Genomic DNA, 27,889 nt, shown 5'->3' with positions numbered 1-27,889 from the left:
GATACCTGCGATTACAACACCTCATTTTTACTTTTTTGTTTTTAACTAGGTGGCGCTATACATAAAATGAGTGGTTATGGAATGGTTTGACATGGCCCCTTAAGATCAACATCCTAAACCCTACGGTTCTCGAGATATTCACAGAAAACTGTAAATGCCCTACCCTCCTTTCGGGGGTCCAGTCCAGCGGCTTCGCTGTGCGGCAGTCATAATAATAATAATTTGTGCATCGTTTTAGCAGCAAGGGACAAATTATTCTATAACATTAAAGAAATCCCTTCATCAAACGTAAAGTAGGCTACTCTAACAGACTGTCGTTGCTGTTTAGGAATGCTATAGTAAGTGTTTAATTTCGCGCTGGATTTTGAAAAACAAAAGAGTAAAAACTGTCAAACAGTGCGAGTGCGAGTTGTCACGTGCTTAAGTTGCAGTAGATGTATGGGTAATGAGGTCCTTTGACAACTTTGGGCAATGAATGTAGCCCAAAACAAACTGCATTACCCACAAATCCGTGCCACGTGTAGTTTCAAAACCGGAAGTGGGATGAACGCGCTGCTTGCAACGTAAATGAGAGTCTAAGCGAGCAGAAAAGGTTGTGAACCGATTCGTAACAAGTAAATCGATATAACGACCGGTTCATTTCAGTTTTATTCCGATACGGTGCTTCGCGTATCGATGTAGCCATATCTTACACGTTAAAAACGGATACCGATACGTATCGGTTAATCTTTACACCCCTAATATATATATATTCTTTCTCCTCTCCTCTTTACTCTCCCTTTCTCTCTCCCTCTTTCTCTCCCTCTCCCTCTCTCCCTGCTCTGTTGTTCCCCCTGTTCCTCTTGGGTTCCATCCGTCAGGCTGCTGAGCCCTGCTGCTGGCCCTCTCGCCGCCACCATATTTCACAGGCAGGCAGCCATCAGAGGGGCTGACAGCGCCGAGCTCGCCAGGAAATTGCTTTGGCTGTGAGCAGAATTTCAAGCGCCGCCTTGGCCCACCACTCCCTCTCTCTCCCTCTATCCCTCCTTCTCCCTCCCCCTCCTTACCCTATCTCTCTCTCTCTCTGTCTTTTGTCTCCCTTTCTTTTCCTCTCCCTCTGCCTCTACCTGGCTCTTCCTCTCTGTCTTCCTCTATCTTCCACCCCTCTCTCCCTCTTAGTCTACTTCTGTCACTTTACCTTTCTTTCTCTCCTCCTCTCTTTCATTTGCTTGCTCTTTATCTCTCTTGCTCTCTCTTCCTCCATTGGTCTTCATCTTCTCTCTCTCTTTCCTCTTTCTTCCTCCTCTCTCTCTCTTCCTCCCCACACCTCCCTTTGCCTCACTACCCCCAGAAGCTGAGGTGTGCTGCAGAATGCATAATGACCCAGTGAAGGAGAGAGGAGAGGAGGAGAGAGAAGAGGGGAGAGGAGAAGAAGAGAGAGAGAGCAAAGTGAAGAAGAGTAGAGGGAAGGAAAGGAGCTGAGAGGGATGGAGAGAAGAGGGAAGGTCAGGAGAAAAAAAAGGTCCAGGGTTGTGGAAGAACAGATAGGGTAAGCCAGAGAGCGAGAGAGCCAGAGTGGTAACTGTGAACACAGAGGCGCACGATGTCAACAGGCAAGGCAGGCAACTGCTTGGAGCCCTGAGGGCTGTCATGAACAATAAGTTATGGCTTGCGAAAAAGTTCCGGATGACGTAATAATCACGTTCCGATCAGCTGTTAATTTCTAGGTGAATGTCTCTTAGAATCTTCGTAAAACACTGTCTAAACACGTATGAAAAAGGGAAAATTTAAGACGTCAGTGCGAAATAGATAGCCTATATTTTACACTGTATAGGGGAGAAGATGGAATATGTATCTATTCTGGTGAAATACAATTAGCCCTGACTCTTTCGTTTTAAGGTTTTATTGAGCGTCACGCAGCACGTCAAACTTGTAGCCTACCGCGTCTGTGACCAATATAAGCTAGCCTAGGCCTACTTGGGGTTGTCTGAAGCTAACTATCTGAAGCTAGGACTGCTTGAAAACACTGAAATAGCCTTGGCTACTGTCATGTTGGATATTGAGTTTCGTTATAAATGTATCTTAAAGATAGGCTACAAATCGGTTCGCTAAATATGCCAACCTGTTCGTAGGCTACTATAGGCACTGTTCATTTTCCTCGTCCACATTATTAGTCAAACTCTCAATACCCGTTATAACGTAAGCTACATTTCCAGTTGGCTACTCAGTTGGCTTCAGAGAATCACAAAGTGCCTTTATGTCGCTTATGGGAAGGAAGACAACACAATGTTGTCCTACCTCATAACGAAGTTCGGCCTTCTGCATTTTATCTCAAAACACAGAGACTAAACGTCATCTTTGCAGTATACAAGTAATGGCAAATGTGGTGTTCAGCTGGTTACATTTGCGTCAGCAAAAAAGTTGGGGCAGCATTGATTTTGCAAGGTGCTAGTCTAGTTATTTCACACTGGAGGAGTTGGACTACAGCAAAACTATCTAAGGAAGAAATCTGTGTTCATATAGTGTCGTACATAAACTCAATCACTAAGGTATCAGACGCTGTAGTATTGTGATAAAGTGCAAGAAATGTTAACCGTAGACTATTTCATTCAGGGCCAACACAGGTGTAGTAGTACAGTATGCAAGTTTCTCAACATCAACAATAGTAAATACACGTAGTGTTTTTAAATGCATTAGTAGGCCCACATGCATATAGTTTACTAATCCCCAGACAGCATGTGTGTAACTTAAATCATAAGACATTTGTTATGGTGCACTTATGGTGGAGTAATGGGGAGACCACACCAAAAGTGAATCTGAACAAAAAGTAATTTATTACATACATTTGGTGGGAAAAGTTACAAAGTAAGAGGGAAACCAAGTATGTAGTGCAAGTCAGCATTTGTAGAAAAAAATGAGAGCCACTGCAACAGTGTCAACTCTAATGTTTCTCATGTGTCAAAGGGAATGAATAATTGCCATTAGCAACTTACTGCCAATGCAGTTACAACATATTTATAAAAAAAAACATTTTAATAAACATAATAATAATAATAACAGACTTACAGTAATGATGTATGAAATCATCTCTCTCTCTCTTTTTTTGTAATTCAGGGTCATCAAGTTAATTCATTGGTTCATATAGGCTGACCTTGTAAATTAACGACTGCTTTGATTTCACTTTTAAACATTAGTCATTTAAATGTGCTGGTGAAACTGTTGTATACTCTATTGTTATTTACCCTCTATTCACTTGTTTACACCGTCATCTCTGTGGTGCAGTGCAATAAGGCTGATGATAGCCTGCGATGTGCAGCACATGACAGTCAGCTGTCCAAGAGTTCGAATCTGGATTGAAATAGTTATTTTGACTACAATATTCTCACCATTGTTTACCTATAAGTCTATCTATTATGCAGATCATATTATCCCCCCACTCCATGACAATGTTAAAATCAAAGGCTACATATTCTCAACTGACTGATCAAAAGCGTGCACCTTGTATTATTATCTGCAGATGTGTGACTTTTACTTGTGTGCACGTGGCTGCAAATCGGCTTTCAAATAATATATTTTATGCCTAAGCCATTTTAAAATATGGATGTATGGTGGTTAGAAGTGTATAATATCAACCAGAAACTTAAATCCGTTTATAATTATCAATTTGTACACAAATCTGGAGTTAGTGCAGTCTTTCACATGAAAATCCCCTGAAATTTTTCTACTATGCTTCTACCACAGGTCGAGAGGTGTAGTTCGAACTAGCTAACTTTACGACTAGGGTTGCAAAGGGGTGGAAAATGTCCAGTAAATTTCTGGAAACTTTCCATGTGCTCCTTGTTGGTGCCCACCCCCCAATCCCAATCCTCCCCCACCTTTCTTATGCAGCCCTTGCACACATTGTGGAATTGCTGATAGGTCTAATAACGCCGTAATAACCAGAATAATTTGCAATAGCAACAAATAAAATGACTTTATTACCTGAGCTGATCCACGAGCTTCTGGTGTGGTAGTTCTGCTGTCCCGCATCCAGATCCAGATGTAACGTTATGTTAACAAGTTGAGTGAGTCAATCTTCCGTAGTAAAACAAAAAATTACGTTTAAAACCTGCCAACCAAACCACTGTAAAGCCTATATGTAATGTCTATGAAGAAATGTTCAAATATAAAATCGGTGCCTGAACGGCAGAAGTATTACACTGAACGTAGGTTGGTAGGCCTATTCCTGTAACGCAAAGCGTGCTGTCAAGCAAGCCATCAACCCCTTGTTGCTGATGGACTCCTTCGCACGTTTACCGCAGTAGGATTCGGTGGTCACAAAGCATAGACGTCACAAATGGGTAAATGGATCGTCCAGCGACAGCAACCGTCATAGCAACGACGCCAACATTCTATGAGAAACATTTTAATGTGAGATCGGAACGTGATTATTACATCATCCGGAACTTTTTCGCAAGCCGGAACAAATTGTTCATGACAGGGCCCCTGAGACCAGGGCCCAGTCTCCCGATAACGACAGAGACACGCTCTTACGAGGGATTTTTACGATTCATCTTACGATCGGTCCTTTGGTTTTTCCGTCTGTTTCCCGAACATGCTCGTAGCGTGAACTGCTCTTAACTCATTGAGTGCCAAAAACATAATATTACGTTTTTCCTTCCCATGCGTTGAGTGCCAAAAACGTAATATTACGTTTTTAGCTTTTTTTTTTAAATTACGAAACTAGACACTCTAACACACCTTATATGTGATTTTGGGAACTCTGTGATGAATGGAAATTAAATATATGACGATCGAAAACTCATGAAAACGCACAATCTGGACATTTTATCATAACTCGGTTGCCGCTTTGGGTCATGAGTAGGCTACAGACTAAACCACATGTTCCTTTCTCTGCTTTTACCTCACAGGCCTAATAAAATATAGCCTTCACTTAGCTTAGTTTCATAACTGGATTACATTTTTGTCCGCTTTTCATCACATTATTATGACCATTAAATGTAGCCTAGGCTATACTATTTTGCACGCTAAAATCTGATTCATCAGGTAAACGCAATAAAGAATGGGAACGTAAATTGGATTATGTATTCTAAGTTGTAATTCCTCTGTATGTCCTGTTGGTGACCTCAGTGAGAAGTACTGTTAAGACGCTCTTAGCCGGTAACGTGAACTCTGGAGCACTCGTAAATCTACGAGTGTTTTCACGACACTCTTAAGCTACGATGGTTTCGGGAAACAGTCAGCAAATCTTAAGACGTTCATAAGAGGGACTTTACGACGCTCTTAGGCTTAAGATGCTTTCGGGGAACTGGGCCCTGGTCAGTAGGGCCCCCTAGGAATTTTTGCTTAGGGCTCCCACAGACTCTAGAATCGCCTCTGAACAACAAACTGAACGCTCTTCTTGATACCGCCGTGTGAGGCAGCACACAGACACACACACACACACACAGCAATGCAAAGTCCAGGTCACCGGTATTGGGGGTGTATTAGAGGTGTAACGGTACACAGAAGTCACGGTTCGGTTCATACCTCGGTTCGGACATCACGGTTCGGTACGAGTTCGGTACAATGGAGGGGAAAGCAAAACAAAAATGCAGAAAGCATTTTTTTTTGTGCATGTCTCAGGCTGTACCACCTAGTGTCATACAGTATCTTCCCTGAGTTATCTGCAACAGCCTGAAGTGTGTAAGATGTAGGCTAAACAGTACAATAAGTACCCAGACTCCATCTGTAACTTGTAAACAAAATAAGACAATCAGCTCTAAAACTGAAAATAGGCCTACAGCATCTCTTATTTCTGAAAGTGCAAATTACATAGAAAAATTAAGCAAGACCTTCAACATCTGTGTTTAGTTGTATATGGAAGGGTCTACAATTTGCCTCAATATTTTTTTTATTGTGTGTAAAGTAATAATCTAGCCTACTAATTGTGAAAATATCACACTATTTTGACTTTTTTTAAAAAACGAAATTGCTCCTTTCATTTACGTGACTTTGCCCTTTGACGTTAACTCACCGTAGCATGGTTTGTTTATTAGCCTGGTTAGCGTTGTCACTTTATTTTACTGTCTATGCACTTAACACTACCAGAACCTCATGTGAGAAGTTACAAGTTACCCCAACATAAAGGCAATTACCACGCGATTTACATAGCTTTCTGTCATTACGAAATCATTTAATTTAAGCCATAGGTTTTGGCCCTATTTGTATGTGTATCCAAAGGCTGCTGAAGCGCAGGGGAAGTTTTTTCCCCTCGTTTCAGTGATTGGTAGCCTACATCATCTGGGTGATGGCTTCGAGTAGCATTTTTTCCACTCACATACCCAACAACTGCTGAACAACGCCGACAAACAGTTTCATCTTATCCACCACTCTTTCGCCTGTACTAACGTTACTGTAACTGAAGTTTTCAAACTTGCGCTCTTAAAGAGACCAGCGGATCCTCTAACTCTTGTGGGTCTAACGTTAGTGCTGCTAATGACTGACGGACTCGACCGACGACCTGACAAAAAAAAAACATAGGCGCCAATCAGAGCTAAGGCGAGGCTACAGATTAGCATTAGGTGTCGCTAAAGAACTCCCGTAACTCTCGCTGCTTAACAGTAATTGCGCATGACATTAATTAATCCGCACACGAGTTTTATGTATTTTTATACCGTGTATTCTCCGTGTAAATTCATGCACCGAACCGTGACGCCCGTACCGTTTCGGTTCAATACGAATACATGAACCGTTACACCCCTAGGGTGTATGGACAGAGACATTATGTCACAGAGGGATGTCCTATGGGGAGTTGGGGGGTAGACCCGTAGGTCAACACACTCTCCACTGCACAGTGGTAAAAGTTGACCATGAGTATCTGGGGCAGTTTTGACCACCTCAGCTTCCTGTGGAAGAAGAGGTGCTGTTGGGCCTTCGCTGTGGCAGAGGCGATGGTTTTCCCCCACGACAGATCCTCCGTCACACCTAAAAACTTAAAACTGGAGACCCTCTCCACCACCTCATTCCCAATTAGGAGTGGAGAGTGGTTTAGCTGTCCAGTCTTGCAGAAATCCACAATGATTTCTTTGGTTTTCTGTGTGTTGAGGGTCAGGTTGTTGCTGCTGCGCCATGCCGCCAGCAGTTGGACCTCTTGCCTGTATGTAGTCTCGTTATTCCCGGTGATGAGGCCGAGCACTGTTGTGTCGTCGACAAATTATACTACTTTATTACGTAGTTGGATGGGGAGGAAAAGCTGCAGTCGTGTGTGAAAAGTGTGTAGAGAAGTGGGCTGAGCACACAACCCTGGGGGGCCCCGGTGTTAATGGTCAGGGTGGAGGACGTGTGCTTGTCTACTCTGACATATTGTGTGCGGTTTGTTAGAAAGTCCAGTATCCAGTTGCATAATGTGGTGCCTAGTCCAAGTCCATGTAGTTTGTTACGGAGTTTGTTTGGCGAGATTGTGTTGAATGCTGATTCGTACCCTGGTGCAATAAGAAGTGAATTCTATTCGTATCCCGGTGCACACAGTAATGTGTCCTATTAATACCCCGTCTGGTACAAATATCAATGTATGCTATTTGTACCCCGGTGCACACAGCAATTTGTTCTATTAGTACCCCGTCTGGTACAAATATCAATGTATGCTATTCGTACCCAGGTGCACACAGCAATGTGTTCTATTAGTACCCCGTCTGGTACAAATATCAGTGTATGCTATTTGCACCCCTGTGCATTTATTCTGGCATATTGATCACACAATGTAATAATATTTTTTATTTGTTACGTAACAGGGTGTGAATAGCTCAGCTGTGTAATAGAGTACCGAAGTCTGACGTAGTGTTTCCATGACGGCAGAATCACTGGATCTAAACAAACTTTCGAAGTGGCTTAAATAGCATTGAATGTAGACATGTGGCACCATTTCTAGCTAATAAATTGTTTTAAATGTAGGCTATAGCCATTTAAACGTGCTTTACCTGCTAGGCAGTAGCTTACCCGCATAATACGGATTCCCTGGTGTAATATAAAAAAACTAAATTCCAGTGGATATTTCAGGTCTTCATAGACTGGCGGCTGTTAAGAGCGACGGTTTTTGCCAAAAAAATAAACAGGTCCATGAATTTAAGGATTTTAACCGCATGCTGTGAAGTTACATGCAGGTCTCTTTTACGGAGGAAACCCATGCTAAAATAAAACTCTGTAGTCACGAATTTGATTGTCTTGGTATGAATATATGTTGTAGTATGTGATTTCTACAGTGTAAAAAAATATATACTAACGTCTTAGAAACGTTGTAAAATTATTGAAATAGATTAAGAAAGCCACCGCTAATGGTGATTTCAATGGTTAGATTGATTTGTTAGTGAAATTGCTGCCTTGGCAAAGCTACGTCATGGCTTCAGTACTCTATAGACACTCTGAATAAGGTATGCTGTTTGCATCAATGTACAGTTAGAAGTGGATGCTATTCGTACCCTGGTGTTTATAGAACTGCATGCTATTTACACCCTGGTGCATGAACTAGCTAATTGTTGCAATCAAAACGTTTCCGTTTGAGAACCGATTTCTTGTTCAAATTGCGCGCCTTCTCTCCAGAGACGTTGGTACACATGCACACTCACTCTGCCAAAACGTATCACACAGGAATCGAACCCCGGTCTCCCGCATGCCAGCTTTGTCTGTGACCACTGTACTACCTGATTCCACAAGGAAGTAGTGTTTGCCCGTAAACTTATAGTTCATAGGCCTGAATGTCATATTCACAGAATTTCTGTTAACTAACAAACTGACGGTTGTATGTGTTCACTGAGACAAGATTATGAAAATAAAACACAATTTTTCAATCTAAAACTTAATCTGAACAAATATAGTGCCGAAACCTTTCAGAATTCTTAACTTTCTGCTGACGAAAAACGAATGTCCGCCATGTTTTTTGTGCATGTGAGCAACATCTTTTTGTTGTTATGTCACAGGGTATGAATAGCTCAGCTGTGTGGCCTAGGCTATTCGTACCAGGGGTGTAAATAGACACTCCGTTTATGTTATTGTAATGTAATATGGTTTGATAAATTGGACAGCCCTGACTTTTCCTTTTTTGCAGTACAGTGGTTCCTCTCCTGACAGTAGTGATTAGGGCAGAGTGCATCAATAAACTGACAAATACTGAAAATATGACAAAAAAAAATAACAAGCCAGTCTTTTAATTTACTGCTTTAATTTATTTGTTTTTATTTGTTGTTTCCATAAAGCTGTTATAAACATTTAAATCACCACTGTTGCCATTTACAGTTTTCTTTTTGTAAAGGACCATGTGCAACATACAGTACATGAACCATTTCATAAATTGAGTTAACCTAAAGTGGCTCATCCATTCAAAAAGTCACGGTACTGGCTTAACAACGGCATTTGTCCAGTAAAGTGATTAAAGATTTTACGGGTCGTCTCAGGATTGTTGATATCAAGATCAATTCCCAAAGCTTTGTAACTTGAAATTATTTTATTTTCTTTATTCAGCATTTCAGTCATTTTTGTTTTTTTATTTTGGTCCTCGTCAAATGTTTCCCACCCGTAAAAACCTCTCTTTGGTTTATAAAACCAGGTGCCCCCTTCTGTCATAGGGTTATCCTCTACAAACATATCACACATTTTAAATGTGCTACATGCTACAGAACTAAGCAGGAAAAGAACAAACTGCCGGAAATTTCTTACAGATTCAGCAAAGACTGCAGCCATGAAGTAATGCCCTAGTTTATGAGAATATTGTTTGTATGTATCTAATTGAACTGCAAAGACATTATTGCAGAACTCATGAAACTCACTTGGTTTAACTCCTTCTTTTAATTCGTGATAATGCAATTTAGTGTAAGCACATACTTCCTTCTGTATTTTTGTATCAGAGTTGTCTAGGCCCACTAGTTCAACATACACATCATCTGTATTCACACGGTATATATTTCGGTTGAAATAATAAAACATATATTGATTCTTCTTGACATTAATTGTTTTCTTGGCGTGGTAACTGATTTCCCTAATTATATCATTTATATTGTTTAACATGCAGATTGGTGTGTTTTCCGTATATATATTTTCTTTAAATATTATGTTGCCTACATAAAACTCTTGACATTGTTGATTACCTCCATCTCTGAAAATAGCCCATGTTAGTGCCTCCAGGATGTGGTGTTCTTCAAACTTCTCATAGTCTTTTGGGATAAAATGTTGTGGCTCTACTGGCCAGTCTCTGTCTTTCGCATTAGTCGATGCAAATTCTTCTGGACGTCTAGGTGCAAATACATTTTTTAATTCACATTTATCGGGTACTGCCCCTGCTCCTGCCCCTGCCCCTGGTCCTGGTCCTTCCCCTTTTTTTTTTGATGGAGCATGTTCTGTTTTTTTAGTCTTATGTGATCCTGATGGTATGTTTTTGTTTTTACTATTTGGCAGAGCATGCCCCTGGTAGTATGAGACAACTGTGCCTCGTCTGACCCCCTCCACCCTGGTCAGCAGGTCTCCTGTTTCATCCAGTTGGGCAGTGACTTTTGTGCTGTCGTCCCCGTGCCTCCAGACCCTGTCCTGCTCATCCCTGGTCAGCGTCTCCCCACTCGGACTCACTGAGAGCAGGGCTCTGTGCAGGACAAGCCTGCTCTCCACCCCCAGGCTCCTGAGCTCTCTCAGCAGACGCTCTGCAAACTGGAGGTCTTTGCCCAGTTCACAGCCTACCAGGCTGACCGTCCCGATCTCTCTGCCCATTCTACTCACTACTTTGGCCAGCTCTTCCGCCCTATACTCCCCTAGTCTAACAACGCCATCACTACCCCTGCCCCCATGACCTACCAGTGTGACCTGACTGTTGGAGGTCAGACGCAACCCTGACCCTTTAAGCAGCAGCGTTTGACCTTTGTGGATGCGCAGCAGTGTGGAGATGGAGGGGTCTCTCTCAAACAGGGAGTACGCGGCCTGCAAAACCACTAGGTCATCCTCTAGAACCACAATGTTCTGCCAATCATATCTGGTGGAGACATCGTTACATTGCACACTCTCTCTTTCACACATATCCTCTTCACACCCACACTCTTGACCACATACATACTGTTGGACTGCATGGTTATTCTTGGCTTGCGATGGAGGCTGTCCTGTGAGTTGATGTTGGTCAGTGTTGAGTACGAGCTGTAGATCTTCACCGGTGACATTGGCAGTGAGTAGCTGACCCGTCCCCTCTCTCGGCTGTGGAAATGACCAATCATAAGTTTAAAGGGGATAGATACATGAAAAGTTAATGTTATATTGTGGATTGGAAATGGCACAGTACAGTGCACAGAAGTTTTTTGTTGGTTTCACGCTTCTTTGAAATGTTCAGGTCAAGGAATAGAAGTTTTCAGAAGAGTTCACCTTAGCTTATTTACTTATGTTGGTGGTTTCTCTGAGACCTGTACTGAAAGCTGATTAGTGTAAGTTTTCCTGAATTGAAATCTTACCTTATGAGGTTGAATACCTGCATTGTAGCCTTGCACAGGTGACCCAAAGTCTCTACGGAAACACATAGCATCTGGCTTTTAAAACAAATCTTGTTAATAAAAAATACTCTAACTTCTAAAGGTAGTGTTATGGAAATATCTGTATGATAAACTGACTGACTTTATGTGTATTTGAGTAACTGACTAAACAAGTGCATGTGTGTGTGTGTGTGTGTGTGTGTGTGTGTGTGTGTGTGCGTGACTTACAGAAACAGCTGGCTGTATCTCTCAGCGTTCTCTTTGCTCTTCAGTTCATCTCCGAGTTGAGCTGAGGAGACAATCAAAAACACATCACAGGTCTAAGATACGAAACGTTAAGATACGTTTTGCCAAGTCTTCCATTATTACCAAAAATTGACTAAATTCTTCTGCACTTGTTTTTTTCTTTACAGTGCACAATCTACAAAAGTACATCTCACAGTTTTTAAAACATCCATCATAAAGTTGGCCTGAGCCAATCTTTCCAACCACCTGTCTTACGGTACGTGTCCATTATTGCGGCGCGTAGACGCTTGCAGACGCCTAGCCCTCTCTCCCGTCGCCGCTTGTGGGCGTGTATAGGTTAAAGTGTATGGTGTAACGTTTTATTTTATGTAATTACACAATGCCAGCTAACGTAGGCTACTAAAGTGGAGGTAGCCTACTACTGTTAACATATTTTATTGAAACACTCACAAATATCACTGACATGTTCCTCCAAAGTACCTTCTGTCTTGGTTCAAGTCGCCAACAAGGTCTTTTTGATAGGGTGCAGTGGCGAACTTGTTCTAAACTTGATGGCTTCGCCACTATATAGCTTAATATATTTTCATGAAACCAACACGATTATCAGGCGGAACAAATATTTCTGGCAGGCTATTGTTCCGGACCGGAAGCCTAGGGGCAGTTCCAGCGTTATGGATGTGACAGTTGGACTCATATTGGTAAACAAAATGCCTTAGAGTAGGGGCAAAATTAGTATCAGTGAATTAATTTGCATAACTTTTAATGTAACCTCTGTCCTCAAATTGTATACAATAATTTACATCCTAAGAATACAAGGCATTTTATCAGCGTTATGGATGTGACATGAAATAGACACACTTTTATGAGAGATTATAGGTTTTCTACAAACTGTGAATTTTGAAGGAAACTACGGAAACCCTGATATATGTAGCATGAAGGAGACTTGAATGAACATAAAAAGATAAAATACATTAGGCCTATGCTGGAAAAACTGCTGTTATGGATGTGACAATTTCATGTTATGGATGTGACGTGCCTGAACCAGTCCTCCACAAACTACATAAAACACATACTTAAGTAGTGAATTTTGATATGAAACAATTGAAATAGTAATTATGAAAAACTAGCAATTATTGCAATAGCAATTACTAGCAAAATTATTGTTTCCTCAGTGCCCATTAAGATTCACAGGAAGAATCAGGACAAGTCATTTAAAATATTAAAAAGAAATATGTTTTTTTCTTTTACTGTCATCAATTTTGGTCAATGATTCCGGGTTACTGAAACATTTGTTGGCCACTCCTCCACTGCACTAGGCTAAATAATTAGCCCTACCTGAACTGTTGCACCCAAGATGATAAAATGCTTATGGTATATTAGTCTCAAGAGCCCGCATCAACCTAGCCCATACCCACTCATTTGTGATTTGGACACATACAGTACATGCACGCGCGCGCCAACACACACACACACACACACACACACACACACACACACACACACACACACACACACACACACACACACACACACAGACAAGCACATACTCACTATACACGCACAAACATCCGCACACACATAAACACACACAGGCATGCATGTGCGCACACGCACACACCCACACATACACACACACACATTATACACAAAAGCAAACTCACACATGCACACACTCATTTACATGCACATGAGTTGCAGGAGTAGGTGGTGGAGACAAATTGACAAACGTGATTTATTTTTGCGGAGAGAATGTGCAGGACCGAGCAGCCATCATATTTTCTACCGCTATGCGGTACATCTAGTTTATTGCTGGCGTTACTCATGTTACTCTGTGGGTATTAGCACTTCAAATGCTGGCATATCGTGTTGTAAACCTTTGTCAATGAGCGTAACATTTAAAATTAAACTGTGTTAAACAGATGTGAACGGCAGGCTGAACACATCTGCAACAGAAGGAGGTTGCTATGTTAACTCCAGCTGCAAAGTCAGCCATCCTCACCAGCTAACACGATAATCCAGTTACTGTACAACAACAGTATGACAATTACGGGAAGATAATCGCTCAGATTTTCATTGTTAGACCACTCGAAAATAGGCTATGTCAATCACTGGGGGTATTTTAATATTATGTTTTGTTTTGCTAATGCTGAGGCCTTCCTGTGGTTTTGATCAGCCTAATAATCTCTGAAACATCAATTGTAAACACTAAGGTGAAATGTGTTACCACCAGAACAGACAGAGGCATTATTATGCCACCAGAACAGACGTTTATCAGCTTTGAGGTAAAATAAAGTCTCCAGTCTTGTAAATTCACATTATGTAACATCCATAACGGCACATCCATAACGCACCATTAAAGGTTTTAAAAGTAAGAAAGGGGCACAATTTGTTAATCATACTTTACATTGATATAAATCAGCTTTGCACAGACACTTTGGACATTGCTGCATCAACACTGTATGTGTAGCATAAACTTTTCCTATAAAACATTATGGATGTGACATGGCCATGGAACTTGCTGACTTAAAAACAAAAGCCTTGCAAATGTAAGGAGCTGTGCTCTTAAGGCAAACTGAGCATAGACATTGCTCTACCATTCCCTTGTCAATCTTAAATTTGTCAAATGATAACAATTTGTTGAAACTTTGAGTCCATTTATCCCCTTTTTAAATATGTATAATATTGCCATGTGAAAACTGTTGTTTCTGTATGGTTGCACACAATATTTATGATGTAAAAAGAGTGTAATTATCCATGAAATTCAATCAGATCAGTTACAAACAATAAAATATAGACCTAAATGAACATTTTAACAATAGTTTTTTTTTGTGTGTGCACAACTTTTTTTTTCCCATGGTAAGGATGACCTTTGCATGGAATTGCCCCTAGAGCAAAGGACAGAACTTATTTACCGAAGATATACTTTCATTGGCTAACTGCCTCGCGTCATTCATTTGCATAAAGTTGAGCAGAGCCCAACTTCTTGACGCGCCGCCTCTGTTCGAATGGCCGCGCTGCCTTCCCAAGGTGCATTGCGGAAGCGTAAACCACGCCTTGCCGCTCTCCATAGGAAATCAATGGGCTTTGTGCGGCGTAATGGGCTTTGATGCGATAATGGACACGAGCCTTTTTTTTCCCCCAGTGAATGACATCCTAATTGTTAAAAGAACACACCAACTTTCTGGAAATTAGCTTATTGGCTCTCTCCCCCAGAGTTAGATAAGATACAGTACATACCCTTCTTGTCTCTGTGCGTGCAGTAACAATCTGATGTACCCACCATTAGCCTAGCTTAGCATAAGTTTACACACCCATGCTAAAGTTGACTAAAAAGGAAATTTAACTTTTGGAAATTGACCTTAATGCCTTAATTAAAATTTTAATTGAATTAAAATAGCCCCACATCATCACATACCCCTTCACCATACCTAGAGATTGGCATGGTTTTATTTCAGTTAGCCTAATAGCTGGTTTGATTTGCAATGAAAGATGATCTTATGGAAAGTACCCCATGCCAATCTCTAGGTATGGTGAAGGGTATATGTGATGATGTGGGGCTATTTTAATTCTAAGGCCAAGGGAACTTTAGGATGCATAGTATCCTGGATCCATGAAATACCTGGCCTTTAAAAATAAAAATATTCCTGCCTCTTTGGGAATTTAACATAGGGGTGTGTATACTTATGCCCCCTGTATTTTAAGGAAGAACATGTATTTATTTACGATACATTATTCACTCACAAAGAAAATTGGTGTCCTTTAATGGTTGGATTTTTCCTAATTTTTTAATTAAGGCACTAAGATCAATTTCCAAAAGAAATGTATCCTCTTTTTAGTCAACTTTAGCATGGGTGTGTAAACTTATTAACACAACTGTAGCTCCCAAAAGCGTCAACATTTTCATATTCACATGTTGTGACTTACAAAATGTACAAATACCAAGGTAAAATTAGAGGCAGCCATTTTCGAAGCATATGCATACTTGGAACTATCTCTTAGTAAAGCACTTACTATTGCGATTTTTCACACAGATTTCTGTTTCTTGAGGTCCCCAAGTACTTTGACGGTATGAAAATAAATGTAAAAATCGGTGCTACCTTGCTCGAGTTGCTGCAACCAACAGCTAGAGCTGCCAGGCAGCTGAAGTGCTACATTCTAGGAGCATCTTTAAAATCATGCTCCCAGAGTGTAGCACTAGCTACCTGGCTACTCTAGCTGTTGGCTGCAGCAACTCAAGCAAGGTTTATCGTACCAAAAGTAGGCCTACTCCGTGACCTCGAGAAACCGAGATCTATATAAAAAGTTCTCCTTTAAGTCTTATTGCTGACTAGAAAATAGAGAGGTTAAGTCTTATTGCTTAGTAGAAAGCAGACTATTTAGTGATTTTTCACATAGATGTCTGTTTATAACGTCACAGGTTACTGTCGGTACGAAACAAAAAGGTAAGTCTTATGTTATGGAATCAAAAAAGGGTCTGTACATGTGTGAAAAAAATGTGTACATGTGCAAAGACATTTCGCACCTGTATAAATATTTTGTACATGTGTGAAAAAAATGTGTTCCTGTATAAATATGTTGTACATGTCTCCTGTTACGAGTACGGATTTTTGACCCTTTTTTGACGGCCTTCATGAAGAGCCAATCAGCACGCTGCTTACTGTCTAGTCAACCAACCAATCAGTGCTTCCTACATACATAAATTAAACATGTTTTTAAATGTTAGTCAGTATGAATTGACATGAACCCTACATGAACAACATTGCCGTCTACAACCTCGAGAGGGCTGTCTAGGCTTGTGAAATGAGATCGGGAGCTTGGTGAACCTGCGACAGGTCAGACATTTTTTCGTACTAAAGCCCAAAAGTTAGAGGGGGTTCGGGGTGTCACCAGCGGGAAAATGTATTAAATATTGTTATGTAAATGCACAAGTTCTGCACACTTTCAGTCAGAGATTAGGGCTTGCACTATGCCTAAAACACACGTGCATTCAGGCCGGGATTTTATTTATAAATAAAGGCCGGCCCCCAAATAAGCCAGGGTAATAATTGCCTACATTGTTTCGATTTAAGTCAATTAAACAAAAGAGCTCTTCTTAATATTTTATTTTGTTGGTTGGTTTAATACTGTTGCCAATGAAAAGTCGTTGTCCTACACTGGGTCTCCAACATGTCGCTCTCAAGCTAGTCGCTTGCCGCCCCTTTCTGAGCTTGCCAGAGGCTGAGCTACTAGCCTACATTTACACAATTGTTGCCGCGAGGCATTCCAGTCTACGAATTTTATAAAAAGTAAATCATGCATAATTAAAAAATAACTCAAGTTAGGATACCTAGGCCTACGCAATAAGGTTTCAATTACAGTACAGCGCATGTTCAATTAATGAATGAAAGCGGATGCCTTGTTTCTCAATAAACAGTGGGCGGAAATCCCGAACTACATGAAACTTAACAGTGAACCCTCAAATACCCCCCAGATTTCAGGGCCCATCAGTCCCAACATGTGCAATCAAACAGTCCAAACGTAAATTAAATCCCAAACCAAAACGAGCATCCAAACGAAACGCATGTCTCACAATAAAAGAGAAGGCAATAAAATGCACGTATAAATGTCTGCCTCGAATGCAAGCCTGCCCAAAATAAAGGCATGTGCTTTGCGCAGCCTAAGTAAATAAAAGACCCCGGCCATAATTTGAGGATTTACGAGTCTGTCTCCTAAACATTTCTCACCCGTTATCCAGACATGCATGAAAACCTTTGAAAACAAAACTTAGCCATAGGTTATTTTGAGAATGATGACTTTCTCTTCAGCATTGTCCTAACCGTTAAAACTAGGCCAATATGAGGAGGCATTGCAACAATGTTTACAGAGATACGCTGTAAGGTTGGCTGCAAAGATTATGCAGACTGTTACGATTGACTGACACTCGCACACACACACATTATCAAAATCATACCCCTGACGCTGGACGTCTTCCTACATGGGTTTAGTTAATGATTGGGCTATAATAATACCACACTTTAATAGTGGTTGGTGTAAACCGGGACAATTTAGCGTTCCAACTGGCTTTTGTTGGGACTCGGGACACGCAACTCAAAATTTTATTTTAAACGCGCATCTTTTTTTCTCTCTCGCTCTCTCGGAGGTAGCCTGCCAAGAATTTGCTCTGCTGCCGGCTTGTCCCTCCACATTGACCAAAATGCTTGATTGCATTGCACTCTCCACATTTTTAGCTACATTTTCATGTACCATATCAGCATGTCTGTTCTTGGTCTTGGATTTTGTTAAATAAATTTCTAAATAAATGTGACTTATACTCCGGAATGACTTATAGTCCGGAAAATACAGTAAATGCACAGAACAAAGAAACTGTGAAATGTGTTAGATTCACTGTGTAATGCGACTGGTAGCTTCTAACTTAACTTACCACATGTTATATGAGACATTTGAATCTGATTTGGGGATTTAATCATGTAATTAACCAGGACAATCATGCAATTAACAATGTACAAAATATTTCTACAGGTACACATTTTTTTCAAACATGTACAAAATATTTCTTCAGGTGCGAAATGTCTTTGCACATGTACACACTTTTTTCACACATGTACAAAATGTTTCTACAGGTACCAAATGTCTTTGCACATGCATAAATTATTTTACACAGTTGCAAAACTTTGTTACACATGTGAACATCTTTTCACAAGCTCACAATATTAAAGACTCCACATTATTTATTTTAATAAAAAATCCGAGAAGTTAAGTCTTCTTGCTTAGTAGAACAGGAGAGAAGTTACAGTAAGTCTGTTACCTGAAGCAGAGAACAGAAGAAGCAAAGAGTGGAAGAGTGCAGTGATGATCCTCATCTTTGGGGCTCAGTCTCTGACCTACTGTTCAGACATTCAACGAGTCAGATATGTATAGCTCCTGGAAAACATTTGGTTGGCTGTCTTAGATGGATAAACCAATGGGTTTCACCCTATCCACTGAGAGATTTGCATAGGCGGTGTAAATACGACCCCAAAACAGAAAAAGGTGGGACGTTGTGTAAAATACAAATAAAAACAGAATAATATGCAAGTCTCATAAAGCCATATTTAGCAGCAAAAATGACATAGACAACATATCAAATGTTGAAAATGAAAATTCGGACTATTTCATGGAAAATATATGTTAATTTTGAATTTGATGCCAGCAACATGTTTCAAAAAAAGTTGGGACGGGAGCATGCTTACCACTGTGCTGCTTCACCTCTTCATTTAACAAAATTCTGTAAATCCTATAAAGGATTTTAGTTGCTCAACAGGTATTCTTAGTCATGTTTTTCATTCCATTATGCACCTGATTTGACAATTCTGGACTGCAGATGGTCCATCTTAGCACCTGGACTCTTCCTCTATGTAGAAATACTATTTAAATATGTGCAGAATTCATTTTGGCATTGTTTTCCTAAAATATTCAAGGTCTTCCCTGGAAAAAACATTGCCTGGATGGCAATATATATTGCTCAAAACCTGTATACATCATACATAATTGATTGTGCTTTGCCAAATGTGCAAGATGCCCATGCTGTAGGCACTCCTCCACACCGTCATAGATGTTGAGTTTCGAACTTAGCACTAAAACAAGTTGGATAGGTTGGATACTTGGATAGGCCCTCTCTTTAGCCCAGATGAGTCCATGATTTCCAAAAAGACTTTGATTGGTCTACCCACAGGACCTTTTTCCATGTTACCTCAGTCCATTTTAAACAAGCTCAGGCCCAGATAAGGTGGTGTTTTCTGTATCCTGTCTCAATACAATTTTAGCTGCAGTTTTTGAATTGAGTATCAAACTGTGCATATAGACAATGGTTATCAAAGGTTTTCCTGAGCCCATACAATGACCGGTCTGGTGTTGATGCAGTCCCATCTGAGGCCCAAAACTAAGACCACAGCCATCCAATATTGTTTTTCAGTTCTTTCCCTAGTTTGCAAAGATTTCTCTGGATTCTATGAATGCTTTAATAATATCTCCTGTAGACGATGAACTCACCAAATACTTCACAATTGCATGTTAAGAAGCATTAAAATGACATTGTTTCATAATTTGTGCACACAGGTTTACACAGAGTGATGAATACCCATCCATCTTTACTTTTAAGAGACCCTGCCTCTCTGGGATGCTCTTTTTCATACCCAATCGTGTTGCCAGTTACCCTAATTAGTAGTGAAACATTCTTCCTTTTGTTTTCTTTATTATTACACAACTTTTCCAGCATTTTGGTACCCCTGTCCCAACATGTTGCTGGTATCAAATTCAAAATTAACATATATTTTCCATGAAATAGTAAAATGTGTAATTTTCAACATTTGACATGTTGTCTGTGTCCTACATATGAGTTTAAGAGATTTGGAGATTATCACATTCTGTTTTTATTCACATTTTACACAACGTCCCAACTTTTTCTGTTGTGGGGTTGTAGTAACAGTTGTAATAAGGAAAGTAAAGGGACAGAAATTATCAGCCAGAGGTCAACTATAGCTGGGGTGACCTTGAGTGTCTGTTCATCTTTTTAAGACTAATGGACATTGCACATAGGCTACTGTACAAAGCCTACAACTTGTTGCACAGTATCACCAAGATGTGTAAGGAACTAGAGCTATTGCAAATACGTGGTAGTCGTGGTAGCAAACATCTAGACAAGTAGACAATGCAACTCATTCTTCGTCATTCAATAATGAAGCAACAACCTGTCTGTTTTGCGCAAGGACAAAAACACTTTTGGTGACACTGAACGGAGGTGCATTTCCCTTTAGTTATAGGCCATGTTCCACATTAATCGTTTCCATAACACCAAAAAGGAGGACACTTTGCAGCATTTAGTGAGGCAAGAATAATTACATAGGACTAGGTGTAGGCCTACTTCAAACTACAATACAATTTTGTCCATGATAACGATGGTATCATGATACAGTGATTCTGAAATACTAATTTCATTGCAAGACAATTTCATACGATATATCATGATGTACGTGTAACAAAAGAGGAAAAATATTCCTGGAAAGGCTAAAAGTGTTTGTTCACAGTATTTCTATTTATTAAATACATTGGGGTGTCTGTTTCAAAAACTGACCAGATGAACCTGCCTTGCAAAGTGAACCTGCCTTGCCTAACATTTCTGGACTAAAAATGTGCAAAGTAAATTCACATAAAAATAAATTAACAAGTAAATGAATGCCAAAAATACATATTTCAGTTCTTAACAAGTACAAATAACTTGTTTTATGTAAACAACAAAAGAGAGTGAAAAAACACCATGCATTAACATTCAACTGCTCAAATAGATACAGTGATTTCATGATTCAGTCCATTGAGGACTTGTCTGCAGTGTCTTCATGTTTGTGTTTGTGTGTATGCAGCAGTCCACCTGTATTTTTAATTGATTTAAGTTCCTGTTCTTTAATTTAGCCTCAGCAAACTCCACCTTCACTCTCTGCAGCAGCTCAGAGGACAACACCTCTAGGGTCAGCTCTCGCAGGTTAAAGCGGAGCTTTGCTACAACCAGGGCCTGTTCAGACCTCCATGGGGCCCCAAGCAAAATTCTGCTAAGGGGCCCTCTTACCTGAACTCTGTGGGCCAAAATGTAACCTTCTTACAGTCCCACCTGACACCCCAGTGCTTCCAATACAATCATCCTACCCTATTTGGATGTCTACAGAAGTATATATTATAAAACATATATTTTTATAATATATACTTATATATTTTGTAATAATATATACCAAATATATATTTTTTGTGGAAAGAAAAATAATTCTGTGTGAATCACCTAAGCTACAAATGCCCAATTTTAGAGAGAACGTCGAGACGCAGCTACTTTAACTTTTGTATGGAGTTATGGTAGCACAGTAATATAGAACGAAATGCGGTCAAGGTGTATGTTTATGCTGGATTTTACAACGGCATCAAACGTGATTCAGCCAATCACAATCATGGACCAGAACTATCAGTTTTAGAACAGTTCTTACCCACCACACAGAGCAATGTTAATGTCAGTTGACAAAGATTATAAGGCCTATTTCCTTATTATTTCTACTATTTCATGATTATGCTTTTTGGGGGTGTCTTGTAATGTGTGGCCTATATTGTTGCCTGCATCTGTACTCTCTCTCATTTAACAATGAAGAGAAAGCAGAAACACAATGGGTGCCAAAGCAACTTTGCATAAAGAGCCAGGGACCTGTCTGTCTAGTTTTGCTTGGCTCCTAGTAAAGGTGATGCATTATAAGTAAAGGTAGAAAGTAAAGGGTTGGGGGGCAAAGCTTTATGGTCATGAGATTGGTTTAGATGGTGACAATTGTCTTCCTTGCGTGCAGACAGGTGGTGAACCTCCATATCTTAAGATGCAGCATCATGTTTGTGTGTCTGAAGGTTGCTAAAAAGGAGAACATGGCAAGTGTTGTGCAAATGAAACTTCTAACGGTCAGTTGAGTTCTCACAGGTCCTTAAAAGCCATGAGAATATATGAAAATGATGGCGGAAATCAAGGCCTTGAAAATAGACATAAATAGACATAGGTAATTAAAAGTGTTTGAATTTCTATATGTTCTTTTAGAGAAGGCAATATCACTACTTTGTCAGTAGTTCTAATTTTGTAATTAACAGTACACTGGGGGCATGGAAGAAGATTAAAAATATTATAGGAGTGCATATTAGTGTCCCCAGGAATACACACCTGTGGAACAATCCATCCATCACTATTCAAAGTTTAAAACTAGAATGGCAATCATGGATTAATAGAGGAATAAGTACTATCTCTGATATTATATCCCAAAACAAAATCTTGACTTTTGAACAGCTCAAAAATAAATTTAACTTAACACATAATGAAACATTTAGATATCTACAATTGAAAAAATGGATATCACAGAATGTTGAGCTAAATTATAATACTGAATCAAAAACATTAGAGAAGTTTTTTATGAAAACTGGAGAGAAAAAGAAACTAATTGGTAAAGTTTATAAATGTTTGATTGAGTCACAGGTGGACAATTACTCATTTTAAAATATATATGACACTTGGAATAAGGACCATAATATCACAGATACACATACAAAATGGAAGGAAGGCCTAAACCTTACCAATAAGATTACCATCAATGAAAACCTGAGGATTATACAATATAAGCTCATGACAACAATATATTATACAAAATCTAAAATACATAAATTTGACTCATCATCTTCTGCTTTGTGTGTGAAATGTGGCTCTCATGTGGACACTCTTATACATGCCTTCTGAGAATGTAAGAAAATTAAACATGGTTGGCTGGAAATTCAAAAGTTGTTGACTGAAACCTGCAAAATTGAGTTTAAATTAACATCTACACAGTGTATTTTGCAGAGAACAGATAATCTGAAGTATCCATTAGGATGGCAGATCCTCTTTTCCTAATTGGTTTATAAGAAAATCATTTTGAAGCATTGGAAAGACACACAGGCCCCATCCATTCAGGTATGGAAGGGATTGATGAAATATTAATTAAGTATAGAAAAAGCAATGTGTGAGGACATCAATAAAATAGAACAATTTAATAGAGTATGGCAGGACATATATGAATCTTTATAATCAAATGTTGGGCAAGTTATAAAGACCGCATGGGAGAACCTCATGGAGAACAATGTGTGAATGTAGGGGTGCGACCAGGTGTGTGTGGGTGTGTGTATGGGTGAGTGGATGTGTGTGTGTGTGTTTCTATGTGTGCTAGGGCATCCAGCAGGTGTATAGGTATGTATGGAGTATGTATGGGTATGGGTGTCCTATGTATATAGTGCATGGGTGTAAGTATGACAATCATGAGTAACAGAATGTGAATACCTTGCCTAAGTAAGTAGCACTGTAAATTGATAAAGGTTAATATGTCTGTAGTGGTATAAGCAATTTCTGTTACATGTATGAAATCAAATAAATATAATTATACATTTAAAAAAAGAGTCAGGGACCTGTCTGTCTAGTTTTGCTTGGCTCCTAGTAAAGGTGATGAATTATAAGTAAAGGTAGAAAGTAAAGGGGGGGGGGGGGGGGGGCAAAGCTTTATGGTCATGAGATTGGTTTAGATGGTGATTGTTGACAATTGAATTCCTTGCGTGCAGACAGGTGGTGAACCTCCATATCTTAAGATGCAGCATCATGTTTGTGTGTCTGAATGTTGCTAAAAAGGAGAACATGGCAAGTGTTGTGCAAATGAAACTTCTAACGGTTAGTTGAGTTCCCACAGGTCCTTAAAAGCTATGAGAATTTATGAAAATGAGGAAATTTGCAGGCAAAGACATTTGTGGAGCACATAGATTCCTGTTTGCTCAACTACAAGTTTTTTTGTGCTCGAGTTTCATTTGTCCTCAAAATATAATTTGTGTGCTCACTCAAAATATTTTTCTGCGCTCAAATTGTGCTACTGCTCGCTCATAAAAGTGGAACAAATGTAACTCCTTAAAGAACCACTTTCATTTGTTTTGCCTGTATAACTGAGAGGTTTCCTGAAACCTACAAATAACTGAACTACACAAACTAGTCATGTTTCTCTTTAAAACACAATGTTATTACATTGAACCAACATATTTTGCCACAGTGAATGAATTTATTCAACAGAATCATGTAAGATGAACATTGGTTTAAATGGTAACAATTGTTGACAACTATACCCTTACAATTGATAAAACAGATATAATTTCATTAAATCATCGATTTATTACATTGGTGGGAAGTTATAATAATAACTTCCTGCAAACTAATATTTATTGGGTTATTACGTTGGTGGGAAGTTATTACGTTGGTGGATGTTACAACCCCCTTGGCATATGGGAGGCCCAAAAGTCTTTTATGTCATTGGGGCCCAAATTCTCCAGAAGCCAATCAATAATTAGCATTTTTGTCAAATGTGACCACCTATTTTTGAATGTGATACCTTGACTGGCAAAGTATGTGAGACAGCAAGGGTGTGTGTGCGCATGTACTGTGTATGGTAGTGGGCCTATTTGGAAGAAAGTCCATGGCTTTTTTTTTGTCCCAGTCCGTCCCTTCAGCTGGAGCTGCAGAGTCTCCAAAGCAATGGGAGACATAACGTTCATGACTTGAGCATGAATAGCGGCCTCTTAAGCAGTTCCCCTAGGCCTTTTGCACATGTGAGATCTCCAAGCATGGTTTGCAGCGTTCCATGCACACCCTGTCAGGGACAGGAACAAACGTGTTTGAGTGGACAGGAGATGCTGGAGGGCTCTCGCCTATTGGCGCGCCCCCGACAACCTCTCTGTTGGAGCCCTGAAGGGTAGCTCACAGGCATGTGGTGACTACGGATGCCTACCTCCTGGGCTGGGGAGCAGTGTGCGAGATCAAAACCTTCACTTCAAAACAGTTTTACTTGTGCTCAAAATCAAACACTGCTCTCAAATCATAAACACATATGTTCAACACATATAGTTCTCAGATAACAAATTTCATATTTTTCCAAATTTCGTTTTTTTTTTTTTTTTTTCAAATTTCATATTTTCGTCATTGTCTTTTGATGAATGAAAACATCAAGTAGAAATTACTACTTTGCTTTGCTCTTTGCATTTTTTTGTTCTTCCTCCTCCTTGTACCCCTATTTTTAAAGTACCCTGCATATCACACACTTGTCCTTTAATTCTTTTTCTTTGTTGATATGAACTTGCAACCAGTCAAAATCTATTGAGCAGTCAGTACTGTAAACAAATGGAAAGCACAATGTTCAGGGTGTTGCGTTTTGTGTCCACTCTGGTGTCTACGGGACTCCTGAAACACAGTAGAGATCGCTACTCCTGTAAGTGTGGGTGCACTCGTCTTCGGACTGTGAGGACTGGTGTCTATAGGGGCTCCCTTTAACAGTTGAGATTGCTACTCCTGTGTGTGTTCGTCTTCGGACTGTGGTAATATCACAGGGTAATTTGCTCTGTTTTCTTAATGTTTAAACATTAAACAAAAAGGGGAACAGACGTAATGAAATATGAGCAAGGCAGGAAACATGAAGGGAAGAAGTGAAAACGCAGAAAAGCAAAAACAAGTGCATCAGGCCTTGCCCATCTGAAATAAGAAATGCCCACAGTAGAGAAAGGCTCTTTTGCATTCAGACTGACCAGTGGGAGATAACGTTTTACACAGGCCATAGAGAAGCATATACAACAACGTTTAGGCAAATACATCCATTCAGTCATATAGCTTATAGACTTTGACATTGTAAGTGCTGGAATGCTCATTACATGGATCTCCCATATATATCACTCTTACACATCTCGACCATGAATATGTCTTCTGTGTGTTCTTTGATCGGTAAAGCATTCTCATTTGACTAGAACTACTCCAGTACTGCCTTCATTTTTACACCCACCCATAAAACCCTCTCTGGTCTGTAGGAACCTCCTCTGACGATAGGATGGATAGTGTGCCTTTTGGCTCTTGACTGAGAGAACAACTAAAAGTGTCACAATTTAGGGGGGCGCTGAGTCCATATCTCACCCCATCTCTCTCTCTCTCTCTCGCACTGCCTTCCTGTCACTCTTTTCACTGTCATATGGGATTAAAGGCATAAAAAGACCATAAAATAAAATAAGTATGACATTTTTTATTGTTTCTCTATAAAAAACATTGTTTCTCTATGACGATGCTCCTGGTATTCTCCTGGGACAAACCTTGGGAGCTGTGCTGGTCAATGCCTGCCCTAATCTGTGTCTGTGTATCGGTGTGTCTTTGCAGAGGGTGAGTCTGGAGTTCTATATCGATGTGCACGCTCACTCCACCATGATGAACGGGTTCATGTACGGGAACGTGTTCGAGGAGGAAGAGCGTGTGCAGAGGCAGGCCGTCTTCCCGCGCCTGCTCTGCCACAACGCGCCGGACTTCTCCTTCGTACGTTCACACCTGCACCACCACCACTACGGCACACAGCATCACACCTGCACCACCACCACTACTGCACACAGCATCACACCTGCACCACCACCACTACGGCTCACAGCATCACACCTGCACCACCACCACTACTGCACACAGCATCACACCTGCACCACCACCACTACGGCTCACAGCATCACACCTGCACCACCAACACTACTGCACACAGCATCACACCTGCACCACCACCACTGCACACAGCATCACACCTGCACCACCACCACTACTGCACACAGCATCACACCTGCACCACCACCACTACTGCACACAGCATCACACCTGCACCACCACTACTGCACACAGCATCACACTTGCACCACCACTACTGCACACAGCATCACACCTGCACCACCACTACTGCACACAGCATCACACCTGCACCACCACCACTACTGCACACAGCATCACACCTGCACCACCACCACCACTGCACACAGCATCACACCTGCACCACCACTACTGCACACAGCATCACATCTGCACCACCACCACTACTGCACACAGCATCACACCTGCACCACCACTACTGCACACAGCATCACACTTGCACCACCACTACTGCACACAGCATCACACCTGCACCACCACTACTGCACACAGCATCACACCTGCACCACCACTACTGCACACAGCATCACACTTGCACCACCACTACTGCACACAGCATCACACCTGCACCACCACCACTACTGCACACAGCATCACACCTGCACCACCACTACTGCACACAGCATCACACCTGCACCACCACTACTGCACACAGCATCACACCTGCACCACCACTACTGCACACAGCATCACACCTGCACCACCACTACTGCACACAGCATCACACCTGCACCACCACCACTGCACACAGCATCACACCTGCACCACCACTACTGCACACAGCATCACACCTGCACCACCACTACTGCACACAGCATCACACCTGCACCACCACCACTACTGCACACAGCATCACACCTGCACCACCACTACTGCACACAGCATCACACCTGCACCACCACTACTGCACACAGCATCACACTTGCACCACCACTACTGCACACAGCATCACACCTGCACCACCACTACTGCACACAGCATCACACCTGCACCACCACTACTGCACACAGCATCACACTTGCACCACCACTACTGCACACAGCATCACACCTGCACCACCACTACTGCACACAGCATCACACCTGCACCACCACTACTACTGCACACAGCATCACACCTGCACCACCACCACTACTGCACA

The 27,889-nt window shown here is 40.7% G+C and overlaps 1 protein-coding gene and 1 long non-coding RNA gene across 2 annotated transcripts in view; one reads left to right on the top strand and one right to left on the bottom strand.

Annotated features, from left to right (window-relative positions):
• agbl4 (AGBL carboxypeptidase 4) overlaps positions 1-27,889 on the top strand; it is a 356,944-nt gene that overhangs the window by 313,371 nt on the left and 15,684 nt on the right. The window contains exon 10 of the mRNA XM_076277992.1: positions 26,443-26,595. Within this exon, the coding sequence (XP_076134107.1) occupies positions 26,443-26,595 (153 nt within the window). The remainder of the gene's footprint in view (positions 1-26,442; positions 26,596-27,889) is intronic.
• Positions 9,280-18,565, bottom strand: LOC143114650 (uncharacterized). Its single transcript, XR_012984972.1, has 4 exons — positions 18,505-18,565; positions 11,682-11,742; positions 11,436-11,487; positions 9,280-11,184 (listed from the first exon to the last, which is right to left on the bottom strand). It is a non-coding gene; the product is annotated as an uncharacterized LOC143114650 (long non-coding RNA).

Source organism: Alosa pseudoharengus, unplaced genomic scaffold, assembly GCF_046254945.1.
Source record: "Alosa pseudoharengus isolate Yale_2024_CS ecotype anadromous, Long Island Sound unplaced genomic scaffold, YU_APseudo_1.1 YU_APseudo_1.1_scf_11, whole genome shotgun sequence".
Taxonomy (NCBI): Eukaryota; Metazoa; Chordata; class Actinopteri; order Clupeiformes; family Clupeidae; genus Alosa; species Alosa pseudoharengus.
Note: the sequence above shows the minus strand (reverse complement) of the source record. Positions and strands in the feature narration are given on the sequence as shown.